Consider the following 13208-nt stretch of genomic DNA (forward strand, 5'->3'; position numbering starts at 1 on the left):
GTAAAGATATCCATGGTCCTTAACTTTTCATCTAGCGCCATCCTCACCACCAACATTTTTTAAATTTGTCCAATACTTTGGTTTATGACTAAATACCTGCACAACTACTGACATTCCCATCAACATCAGCTGAACTTTATGTTTAGTGCTAATTAGCACATTTGCATGCTAACATTTCCTGCCATCTCTCCACTGTCAGTATTCTAATGAAGGCATAACATTTCCCCCAGAAAAGGGTTAAAAGTGTGGATCAGTGGCAACAATTAAAAAAAAAATTAAAAGGGACAGTGTGTAGTATCTGGTGGTATATAGCAGTGAGGCTGCGGATTACAACTTCTTTCCTGTGCCAAGCGTTTTGGAGAGCTACGGTGGCCGACGCGACAATGCGAATGGCCCTCTTTAGAGCCTGTTGTTCTAAGAGTTGAGTGCTTAAAGTGTGTGTTTTTCACATGGGAAGTGAGTGGTGAAGCAAGAGAGGCGGGCGAGTAACATAAGCGACTCCGGCCCAAGCAGGAAAAGTTAACAGAGTTTCATTTGTCCGTTCTGGGCTACTGTAGAAACTTGGCGGTGCAACATGACGTGAAGAGGACACGCTCCCTATGTAGATATAAACGACTCATTTTAAGGTAAACATGATTCCAGGTGATTATAAACTAATGAAAACACACATATTAATATTATATTCCATTTCTGCCAATAGATCCCCCGAAATGTTACACACTGGTTCTTTAAATAGAAATGCTAAAGTGCCTTCAATTTTCATGACACATTTGAAAAACAGTTTTGCAGAGCTGTGTCACTGAATCAGTGTATGTTTTAAGCACTTATTCCTGACTGTGACTTCAGGTATCATATTTTTTTTTATCCTATTCTTTGAAATAGATATTGGTTAACACTGTGAGTCCAGGTTCCTTAAAGGGGCAAAGTGTAAGATATGGCCAGAACGTTATGTCAAAGACGTCTATGTATTGTGTTGCAGAGATATCTACTGAAATGAGCATGCTAACCAGCTATCCCCAGCCCGTCCTGTCTTGTAATACCACTTGTACCTCGAGAGGAGGTACTAGTGTCCAGTCTGCCCTCAGTCCAACATGAGAGGACGAAGAAGTAGAGTTGCCCCGAGGGCTTGTCAATCATGTTGCGTTTTGATAGTTTGTTTCTTGTTTGTTTTTCGTTTCGTCCTCTCCTTCACTGCACTAATATGTAAAATGAAAGGGTTGGTTCACCCAAAAAGCACCCCAAATTCTATTTACCTCTAATTACAAATTAGAAAAGATTATTTGTACATGTCTGTGTGTCTTCTCTGACCTGTGAGCAGAGTTCTGAGCCAGAGCAAGAAGGTGCAGCAGGACCTCCTCCTGGGATAAAACCTTATCTCCATCCCTCCATCCGAGCTCACCACTGGAGCTCAACACACACAACACGGAGAGGACCTGAGAGGAGGAAGGACAAAGAGATGGTCAAAGGAAATCAGATATTAATGTAGTCACACACTGAGAGCTGCTGGTGAGGGAAGTTGCTCAGGGCCATCCATCAACACAGCTTTGGTGTCCTCTCTGCAGTGCGGCTGGCAAGTTGCCCCGAGGGTATTTTTACCACACCGGTCAGATCCTCCCTACGCACACCCTAACCACGGGTACACAGCTGCCTTGCTCTCCCTTTCACACACACTGCACACAAATACACACATGAATATGGATGAGATGCACAAAGATGTGCAGGGTCGCTGGCAAGCTTTCATCTATATCTCCCTCTTTCATTCAGACAGTAACAAGTTCCTCGTCCTTTAGAATCCATTCAGCTTAACCTCGCCGCTTCCCCCCTCCTCTCCATCCTTCCCATGCTGTTTTCTTTGCACGGTCACTCCTCCAGAGAGGGAGGCAGCTGACCGAGTCAGAGGAGGAAAAAAAGACTGGATTTCCTCGGCGTGAGACCCCGTTAAAAACACACATCCAGCCGAGAACACATGTTGACATTCCTGCTGCATATCTCACTGATTATTATTTCTTTCTAGGCCCCAACCTGTTATTAGAGCGTTAAAATAAAGCTGGCTTTATAGGATCTGTGTGGGTGGAGAGCAGGGCGAGCGGGCGCATGCAATGTGTGTGTGTAAACATCTGTGTGTATTTGTGCATGTGAGCAGTAAAAAGAGAAGGTAGCGAGGTAGACCTCCTACCTGCCAGGCTGTTCTGACTGACTCTGAATGGTTCAGTCAATCACAAATGAATCATCATGAGATTTAAGAAACAAGTGCCATATTATGGAACATTGGATTTCAAATAACAAGTTGCAAAGACATTTAAACGTGTACGTAATGTATATACAGTATGTAAATAATTCAACAGCAAACACAAGCTAATTGTTGTGATTTAACCATTAAAGGACCAGTGTGTAGGATTTAGCAGTTAGTTTGCAGCCAACTGAATACCCCTCCGCTCATCGCTCCCTTTCCAAGTTTGTCAGAGAACTACGGTGGCCTTCAGGTAACGTAAAAACACGAAAGGCTCTCTCTAAAACCAGTGTTTGGTTTGTTCGTTTTGGGCTACTGTAGAAACATGGCGGAGCAACATGGCGGACTCCGCGAAGGACGTGTCTAGAAGGTAACCCGCAAATTGTGAAATCTGATCTGAGATCTGCAAAAACTTGCAAAAACTCTTGCGAGACTCGCTGCCCGACGACTTATCCTAACCTTAACTATTCAAAATCAATGCCTAAACTTAACCGTCTCACAAGTGTTTCCCCAACTTGCGGTTTCCCTTCTAGACTAAGCCAACAAAATTTTTGGTTGATTCTTAGTTTCAGGCGATTATACACTAATGAAAACATAGTTATGAATATTGTATTCCATTTCTGATACAAGACCCCCAAAATCCCACAACTGGTCCTTTGAGTGAATTTTAAAGCTGCACTAACCAATTCTTTAAACAAAAAATGGATGTATAATGTAAAAGGGTTGCTAAATAGTAACAAACCCACAATATCAACCAACTCTGCAGTTTCCCTCAGCTGCATGAAGCATCTTTAAGCTCTTTGTTTTGGTATTTCGGCCTTTTTAGCAAAACAACCTCTGATGAACTCACTGTATGCTCCCTGCCCAGCACCAAACGGCACACAGACAAAGCCAACGCTAGCGACTAGCTGGTGAACATAGTGGAGCATTTAGTATCTAAAGAGAGATATTTTTCTCAAGATTTAAACTATTGTGTATAAATAGGCAATTGTTTTCTAAAAGTTTTACTGTAACAACTTTATAATGTGACATTATGTCAATGTAATGCTTTCAGTTTACATGAATGCAGCATGCAAATACACTGGCTCTAGAGAGTTAGCCTATAATTAGAACAGCAGTAGATACAACACACACAGCTAATGTTGTCCACATTTGATACTGTTGGAGACAAGTCATTTGGAAATGTTCTAATGCACTGACGAGTAGTGTCCAATGATCACAGCAGTCCATTACACTTGTGCTGGACAGACATTGTGTAGTCTATTGGCTTTTCTCAACTCCAGTGAGAGTGAATCAATCACTGGACCAGTAATGCCACTCTAAGCCAGTGTCATTATTCATTAAGCCACTGCATTTCTCTCTCTTTATTCTCTCTTAACACAGTTTAAATCCCTGTATGTTTTTCACTGTTCCTCCAGCCGTCTATCTGCCAGGTATTTGAGCTCCAACGCAGCTGGTCTGACCATCTCTGCTGCTTCTGACTTTAACAACCTGCTTTAATGAGCTCCCGTCTTGCAACACACTCGACTGCCCGCACACTCAAATATACACAGTCACAGGAAAACATGCCAACTCAGGCGTAGACGCGTACAGACTTTCATAGCTGTGACATGCAAATAAACAGTGACGCCCACCCGGCATGAACAGACACACACACACAAAAAAACGTTAACAAATATAAAAGCTACCCAGCATGCACAGGGTGCTGTTGAGCCCTTATTCTTTCTGTCTTTTTAACCTTGACGGCCTGAAGGTGTTGCTGCTTTTCACTGGTATTAACTTGGGCCAAAGCAGATCTCACGCCAAACCATGAAAGAGATTTTAAAGAGAAAGGCTGCCAGATGAAGTTTCACTACATGACTTTTATTTAAATGTCAAAACATCATAATGAATCCAAACCCCAAATTGCCTCATACACTATATGTAAAGAAATAAAAATATTTTTCTCAGCAGAGTGACCTGATGGTGTCACCTGCTCCTCAAGGCTCCACAGACTAATGCTGCATTTCCACTGCATGCTACGGCACGACTCCAGTCAACTCTACTCAACTCGCTCTTTTTTGTTTTTCGATTACCAAAAGTTATGGATAGTACCTGCTACTTTTTTGGTACGACCTCGGTCGAGGTTCCAAGCAAGCTGAGCCGATACTAGAAGGTGGAGTTAAAACACTGCAGACCACTGATTGGTCAGACAGAATCATCACTAGCGCGAAACGGGACATCCTGCACAGACCTGTGATTTTTAGATAGCCAAGCTACCGTCAATAATGACCGTAATTGTTTTCCTAATTTGATTTTTACTTGAATTAGGATTTTATTTTGTCTGAAGCCCTATATGGTGTTGAATGAGAGTTTTTACCTTTGCTTCTCTGAAATATTTTCTACATTTTGAGAATGTGACGAGGCATTCAGGCAACCATCTCTCCTTTATGCGTCCTCTAACGCAGCAGATTCCTTTAACACACATGTCTTGAATAACGCCTGAAGATAACGGACTTGTTCAGACTTTGGAAGCATCATCACTGGGCAGACTAGCAGACCAACACTATGTCCTTGGCCTACTACTGCTGCTCCTGTTCCTCTCCCAGAATGCTTCACTGGAGTCCAGGGCGAGCTATGGCAACTGGCCCGTTGGGCTGGCGTGTCCTTGGCGCAGGGGAGGCTCCACTTAACGGGGCCCGACACTTTAAACATTAACGGCTGGCCTGTAAAGCAGCGCCTGGCAAAGAATGCACAACCAAACACATGCATACAAAGAAACCAAAACACAACACGTATAAAAAAACACAAGTCTGCAGCGGCGTGGCAACACACACATACAGTACATACAGCCAGCCAGCCAGTCCCAGCAGCGCTGAGTCATGTCAGCTCTGGAGGAGTGTTAACGACAGGAGTAACAGAGCAGATCTGCTGGCTGCCTGTCCTCGCTTTATGAACACACTGAAATACCACCTCCTGTCCCCAAACAGGAAATAGGCTGCATTTTCCCCTCCAAAACTTGTTAAGAGTGGAAGCCTACCAAACCCCTCATGAGTGTGTGTAAGTGAGTGGGAGAGCGAGCGAGTCAGCTCACTGCCAGCGTGCTTGGCGTGTCCCCCTGCGGCCGATTAGCGTCTCACGCAAGCCTCTGCAAGATGGATTTGGACATTTAATCAATTTGAAGCCAATGTCCCTGCGGTTCAGTGAATCTGTGATGAATAGGAAAAACATATTTTTTGGAAAGGGTTCCTCATTGTGTGATGTGACTCTGAAATGATGCTGCTTATGATGCTGCTTATGCCCCCACACACTCACACACAAGCACGAACAACGGATTATACACACACACCTAAAACAAACAGACACATATACAGGCTCTCAAACAAACACACAACAAACACATGCACTTCCTGTAATGTTTTGTGTGTGTGTGTGTGGTCTCACCTTGGCCAAACACTGGGGGTGTGTCTCGTGAAGAGCCAGGCTGGTCAGGTTAGACAGGGTGGTCTCGTCCAGCCACTGAGGTCTGCTCTTTTCCTCCTCCTCTTCGTCCTCCTGCAGTCTCCTCAGGACCCCCTCCAGAGCCAGCTCCCTCACCTCGTACTGAGGGCACCGCAACAGACACTGCAGGAGCTGGCTCGTGAGCCCAGGGCCGCCCCAGAGCTTGGGGATCTCCACGCTGGCGCTGAGGGCCACTCGGGCGAGGCTGAGCAGGTACTGGATGCTGCCGGGTCCCACGGTGGTAGAGGAAGTGTCGGAGGTGACGAGGTCTGAGGTCATCAGGACGGACAGAGCTTCCTGACGGAGGTCACTGACCTCTGAATCTGACAAACACACAAATCTTCATGTTAGCTGACAACGTAGCATGAGGACACACTTTTAGCGTGCTTATTTATACGATATTTCAAGTCAAGTCAAGTCAATTTTTGTATAGCCCAAAATCACAAATTTGCCTCAGGGGGCTTTACAATCTGTACAGGATACGACACCCTCTGTCCTTTACTGTATGACCCTCTCATTGGATAAGGAAAAACTCCCCCCCCAAAAAAACCTTTTAACAGGGAAAAAAGAAAAAGATAGAAGAAACCTTAGGAAGAGCAACAGAAGAGGGATCCCCCTTCCAGGATAGTTAGACGTGCAATAGATGGATGAAACAGACAGTTTAACTGGAACTACTTAGTAGGTGTACATTATCAGGAATTAATGGACACCCTGCAGCCAATCAGAATCAAGTATTCATCCAGACCATGTTATCCTTGCATTCTTCTGTTGATATCATACTGTGTGTCTTTTAAGTCTTTGGTTTATGTTGATATCATAGAGTATATATTTTACAGTCCACACTCTTTAACGGCGTATGAAATGACCATTAGTATATCAATTACTCACCCCGTGTTACATTGAATTCTCATAGAAAACTGATTTTCTCGCATGCCTCCACGGTGAACAAAGAATCCAAAAACTGAGAAAAGTGTTAATGATTTGAAGTAAATGGGGTCCCTGTGATTTATCACATGATTGTCCATAGTTAATCGCGATTAATCGCAAATTAATCACACATTATTATCTGTTCAAAATGTACCTTAAAGGGAAATTTGTCTATTAGAGTATTTAATACTCTTATCAACATGGGAGGGAACAAATATGTTTGCTTTATGCAAATGTATGTATATATTTTTTATTGGAAATCAATTAACAACACAAAACAATGACAAATATTGTACAGAAACCCTCACAGGTACTGCATTTAGCATAAAAACATATGCTCAAATCATGCTGTCAGTGTGCTGACTTGATTATGACTTGCCCCAAACTGTATGTGATTATCATAAAGTGGACATTTCTGTAAAGGGGAGACTCGTGGGTACCCAGAGAACCCATTTTCTTTCATATATCTGGAGGTCAGAGGTCAAGGGACCCCTTTGAAAATGACCATGCCAGTTTTTCCTCGCCAAAATTTAGCGTAAGTTTGGAGCGTTATTTATACCCTTCTGCGCGACCAGCTAGTATGACATGGTTGGTACCAATGGATTCTTTAGGTTTTTTCTAGTTTCATGATGTCAGTGTCTTCACTTTAGCTTTAAAACTGAGTCTTCTACATCCTAAATATCGCAAGTTGCGTTAACGCGTTAAAGAAATTAGTGCCGTTAAAACAAATTGGCATTAACACGTTAATATCGCTTTAACTTTGACAGCCCTACTGCCATACATCACACACTGTTCCTTTAACACGTCGGCCTCATGTCTGAATTAGCCCCCGAGTCACCACTGAAATCTCACTAGGTCGGTCGGACGGACGTGTAACATTTCACTAACACTTCCAGCGTGGTTCATGTCTGAGTTGAATGGCGTCTCATTAACGTAATTCTACAGCAGAGCGAGGTCATACGGAGATAATGTTTATTTTGGCCTACTTTCTAGGAAAACTGTAATAAATCCTCCCTGTTTCCACTTAGGATTAATAAAGATTTAGCTCATTTTGACTCTATTATGCCTGGCCATGTACATCTAAAACATTGTAGGAAGTTTATTGAAATATTCCCATTCTGCGTATCCAGTCCAACCTCTCTACGAGCTAAACAAACACACACACACACACACACACATGCACACACACAGTCCTTTGTGAAGCAAACAGATGCAGACAACAGGCCAGACTGAAGAAGCCAGCCTCCTCTGTTCCTTTCTATTTTCACTTTTATAGGAAAGGCTGCGTCAGTGTCTGTTTGGAAATGCCCATGGCTGTGCCAACCCAGCCACCTGTGAACATACACCCTTGGGGAGAGTGATGGGCACACAAATAAACACACACACACATGCACACACAGGCACGCACTTCCTGTGAAATATAAGTATAATCCAGAGGCAGGGCAACTATAGAGTAACCCAATGCCGTTCTAAAGCTGTGCTCCTCCCTACAGTATTACTCCAAGACTCCACACAGACCACGCTTTGACAGCCAACTCAATTAGTTTAACGCACACACACACACACACGCAAATACGCACACGAACACACACACACACACACACACACAAGGAAAGCTTATGAAACCCGGTGCAACTCAATCTGGCCCTGCAGCGGCACTCAAAACGTGGCCTGACAAAAGAGCGGGAAATGCCGCATTCCTCCAGAGATGGGCCGGGTTACCGTGGAGACGGGCCAGGTTACTATGGAACCTGATCCTCAAAGGGGGGTCCGGGGCCAAATAAGCATAGCCTAATGGTTATAATGGGGGGAGGGAGGGCACAGTAATGACACCGATGATGAAGGGAGGAGAGAGAGAGAGAGGAGGATGACTGAAGGAGAATGGGAGCGTGTCAAAGAGAAAACGGCTGTCTGTCACGGTGGAGTAGACAGAAACGTGGAGTGAGTGTGTGTGTGTGTGTGTGTGTGTGTGTGTGTGTGTGTGTGTTTGTCAAAGGGTTGAAGAAACAGCATGCTACCATTAGCTTGTCACACACTGATGCATTCAAATGTAATGCTACGGTCCTGATTCATACCTCATGATCATGTGTATGTTGCAAAGACACACAAAATCATTACACAGCCCGCTAGAAAAACACTAAAGGAAAGCAAATCACGCAAGGAGGCCCAAAAAAATACTCTTTCAACTGACTCCAAACGCACTCATTAGGAGAGGGAAGGAAAAAGAAAAGGTAGAACGAAAGAAAAGGCAGAGCCAAAAACTGGGAAAAAAAGAGCAAATGAGGGAGGAAGTCAGAGAGTAAGAAAGAGAAAGAGGAAAAACATCATTAGTCAGGATGCAAAGCTGCTTTTTATGATGTCCTTTATTAAAATAGTGTGTGTGGAGGCGGATGAGGGGAGAAGTCAGGCATTCCCTCAGCGAATGAAAGGCGTTCCTCTGAGGGCCATTTCAATGTGATTTTTCATGCCCGATCATAAACAGCCATTGTTCTCCCACAGCTGTGTTTATTTAAATCTGTGTCTACAACACTTGTGTCTCTTAACGCTGCTTGTGTGCGAACCTGCACCTGGGCCGCGTCCAGACTCCATTAAGTCGTGATTACTGTTCGATATTTCGGGATACTCCGGGATGAGGACTGGCTCAGTGGATTTACAGCGCCAGCAGCAAGGCATCGAGATCATTAATAAATGTTCTCAGAGGAGAGTTTACGTGTGCCGGTCTAAATGCTGAGATTTATAAAGTGCTGAAAGTTAAAATGCCATTAAAATGTGGCCCAGACAGTCATGCTACCCTCAGGATCAACTGTTATATTCTTCACTTTTTGTTATCTAGCGCTGTCATTAGGTCAAGATTTTAGTTTGTCCAATGTTTTAGTTTATAGCTGCAACAAACATTTTTTTCCATTATCTCAATTAATCCACAAAACATCATTCAGTGAATAATGCCAATCCCACTGGTGACATTTTAAAATTACTTCTTTTGTCTTACAAAGGGTCCAAAACATTCAAGAAAACAATAAATCTTCACCAATAATCAAAATAACTGCCAAATTAATTTTCTGTGAATCGACTAATTGACAAATCATTTCAGCTCTGCTTTGGTTCATGACCAAAAACATAACGAACTGATGACATGCCGTTTAATCACAGCTGTACTTTGTGTTCATTAAGCCCCGTTTCCACCGCAGGAACTTTCCCTTGGAACTAGGAACCTTTTGAGGAACTCAAACAGGGAACAGGGACTAGGGTCTAATTGTTTTCCGGGGCTGTTTTACCACACCAAAAGACCCTGGTCGTGAGGTAATGCTTTCTGAAAGTACAGAAACTCAAACACACACATCTAAACGTAGATGATGAACATGGTAAACATTATACCCTCTTAGAGGATAACTTGGGTATTTTCCCACCTTGACCTCTTGATCCGGTCTGTTTGTTATTGTGTCTAACCAAGTCTCGCTCAAGGTAAAGTCTCGTTCTGAAATCTCGTGAGATGGTTAGCCCTCGTCCACATTGTCGAAATCATCTACAACACCGGCATTCCTCTCTTCAACTCTCATTCACGGTTCCGTTGTTGTCCCCATTAGTCACTTAGACACAAAAACATGGGAAAATAGGGTCCGGGTTGAAAAATACCTTAGTTAGCCTTTAATATCAGCATGATAGCATTTTCACTGTTAGCATGTCGATGTTAGCATTTAGGTCAAACCACCAATACTCCTCACTACAGCCTCACAGAGCTGCTTTGACATGAAAGTGGCTGGAAGTAATTATTATGAATGTTGGTCAAACCTCAATAACAATCATTTAAATCTGATTACTATAACTGAACCCATTTATGATCAAACAGCAAATAATTTGATCAAAGCACTGATATGGTCTTCAGGAACCTGATTTCCTGAATAATCAAAGTTTACATTTTTGTTTGACGGTCACATTCACGTCTGGAGGGATGTGTGGAAACAGGAAACATTGTATTTTGGTTCCACAAAGTGAGAGAGAACAGGGAAATCTGGTGTTATTGCTAGCCATACCACTGCTCTCGAGTACACACACACACACACACACACAAATATCCATCAGATCCACTGTATAACCTCCAATCAAAACATGGAAAGAAGTCAGACTTTGGTGGACACATGCCTCATTAAACTAAAACATTCGTCAAGGTCTGTGGTTGTGCTGATTTTCACGGTGCAGTTGTCATGTTTTAGTCAAGAAACTTGAGACTAACCTGGTGTTATTAGCCCGCGTAGACGCCCAGAATGAAAATACTGTAGAGCTGCAGTCTGTACTGATGCAGGCCAAACTTTGAAGTCTATGAAAACAACCCAACAAATGGGATGTAGAAAAAAAATAAAATGAAAATACTCCCCATGAAGTGATGCTTGAGAGAACTAGATCCATATCATCTGTGGGTCATATGTTTAGGGGAGCTAACCTGTGTGAGGGCTTCATGTGTGATGGCCTGTTTTACAGCATAGCTCAAATAACTAAATGTAACATCTGGTTTAAATAAACCTGGTCCAACATTACAGTTGGTGTTTTAGATGGGCACTGAACCATGTTGGGGTGGAGGACGCCGGTCCAGAGAACACTTCGTAAGCCAAACTAAACTATAAGTTAACAGCCAAGTTCACTCCAAAAACACCAGCACTTTAACACCACACTTTGAAAGAAGTGTCACTGGGAAACACAAAGGGAAACTCCACGTGTGATGTTTGAACATGTTATATGGTTTAAGGTATAAGAGTTTTAGATTGTACTGATGTACCACAAAAACTAAAGTGTGCTTGGGTGTGTGTGTGTGTGTGTGTCAGTAAGCTCACTGGTTCTCCATTAGTAGCGTCCGTGGCCCACTAAAAGCTGGCAGTAAAGACGCTTTGCTGTGTCAAGCTTCAACGTTGGCGAGACACTTGCACGTGCTCTCACACGCAAGCACACAGCTGGATTTCACATCAGCTTCCACCTTCATTACCCAAACTGTGAAAAACAAACCCCAGACGCTACGTGTGTGTGTGTGTGTGTGTGTGTGTCTGACAGTGTTAGAGAGCTGACCTCCTTCTCATGCTGATGGAGCTTTACAATTTGCAGAGGTCCCTCCCTCTAATTACCCTAAAAGCTCTGTCCCTACATATATATTCATGTCTGTTTGCGGGTTGCTCGTTGTCCTAACAGTGATATAAATAACACCAAGCAAAAAAAAAAAAAAAAAGTGACGCCGTCGTCTAGCAGCCACAGTAGCTGCTAGATTCCTAAATTCATGGGGACGTTTTACTACTTCACTGGCCACATTACTGTTGATCGTCTGCCAAAACATTATGACAAAGGCAGTGCATCTACTGTACAGGAGTGCAAATGGAAAATGTTTTAGCAGATGACTCCAGACTGAAGCTCTGTTCTCTATTGTGTTAGAACAGTGATTCCCAAATTGTGGTACACGTACCATTGGTGGTACGCGAGCTCCGGTCTGGTGGTTGCTAAAAGACTTAACAGCTGCACTCGTTCTGGGCTACTGTAGAAACATGGCGGACTCTGTGAAGAAGAACCGCTCCCTATGTAGATATGAAGGGCTCATTCTAAGCTAACGAAAACACAACGATTCTTAGTTTCAGGTGATTATACACTAATGAAAACATAGTTATGAAGATTATATTACTTTTCTGCCAATAGATGCCCCTAAATCCTACACACTGGACCTTTAAAACCGAAAAAAAACATAATTTAATTTTATTACAAACAGTTATTGATTACATATACACATCACATTACAACGATGTAAACATCAAATTTGGTTGGATGTGATTTGACGTCTGACATAGCATGAATTAGTAACATTAGCGTTGGCTAAACGCAGTTGGCTTAGGCCTCCTCAGTCACTGATTAAAGCAGAACGAGGGAAATTTTGAAATGACTTTGGCTGATGCTTACATTTTATTTTTAATTTTATTCTATTTTATTTTTTTTGTGTGTGTGTCTGGGTGTGTTTTTGTTTTGTGGTTTTCCGTATGTCTTGTCTCAATTGTCGGTCTTTGGGTAACACTTCATTTTACAGGTCTGCAAATTTCATGGTAATTAGGTGATAATAAGCAAATTTGAATTTCTTTGGAATTACTGCCAAATTACCCCAATATTTACCTCAAAATCTATCAAAAACGACTTTATTATAAACATTATTTAATAATTATATGCTAAAATATCATATAATGGTTAAAATAGGGCCCTTAGGCTTGAGAACCAAAACTAATAGAAGACACTTCTGATCAGCACAAATCTCACCATTGTGTGACTTATTGTGTACACAAATGTAACCTGGTAGCTGATGTCATCATTCAGGGAGTTTTTTAAGAAATTTCAAAGAAGTTATTTGCTAATTATTATTTATTTATCAGCAGACATGGAAATAATGCCTATCAATTAACTTTGTATTCTTTTCCTGGAAATGTATTAAATAAATTACCAGCTCTTGGGAAATAGCGGAATATAATTATGAAATAATATTTATAATAAAGTAATGTTTGATACATTTTGAGGTAAATATTGGGGTAATTTGGCAGTAATTCCAAAGAAATTT

The 13208-nt window shown here is 42.3% G+C and overlaps 1 protein-coding gene across 1 annotated transcript in view; it reads right to left on the reverse strand.

Annotated features, from left to right (window-relative positions):
* thada (THADA armadillo repeat containing) overlaps window positions 1-13208 on the reverse strand; it is a 108974-nt gene that overhangs the window by 17902 nt on the left and 77864 nt on the right. Inside the window, exons 32-33 of the mRNA XM_037782525.1 lie at window positions 5654-6033; window positions 1309-1433 (exon numbers count right to left, since the gene is read on the reverse strand). Coding sequence (XP_037638453.1) covers window positions 1309-1433; window positions 5654-6033 — 505 coding nt within the window. The remainder of the gene's footprint in view (window positions 1-1308; window positions 1434-5653; window positions 6034-13208) is intronic.

Source organism: Sebastes umbrosus, chromosome 10 (genome assembly GCF_015220745.1).
Source record: "Sebastes umbrosus isolate fSebUmb1 chromosome 10, fSebUmb1.pri, whole genome shotgun sequence".
NCBI lineage: Eukaryota > Metazoa > Chordata > Actinopteri > Perciformes > Sebastidae > Sebastes > Sebastes umbrosus.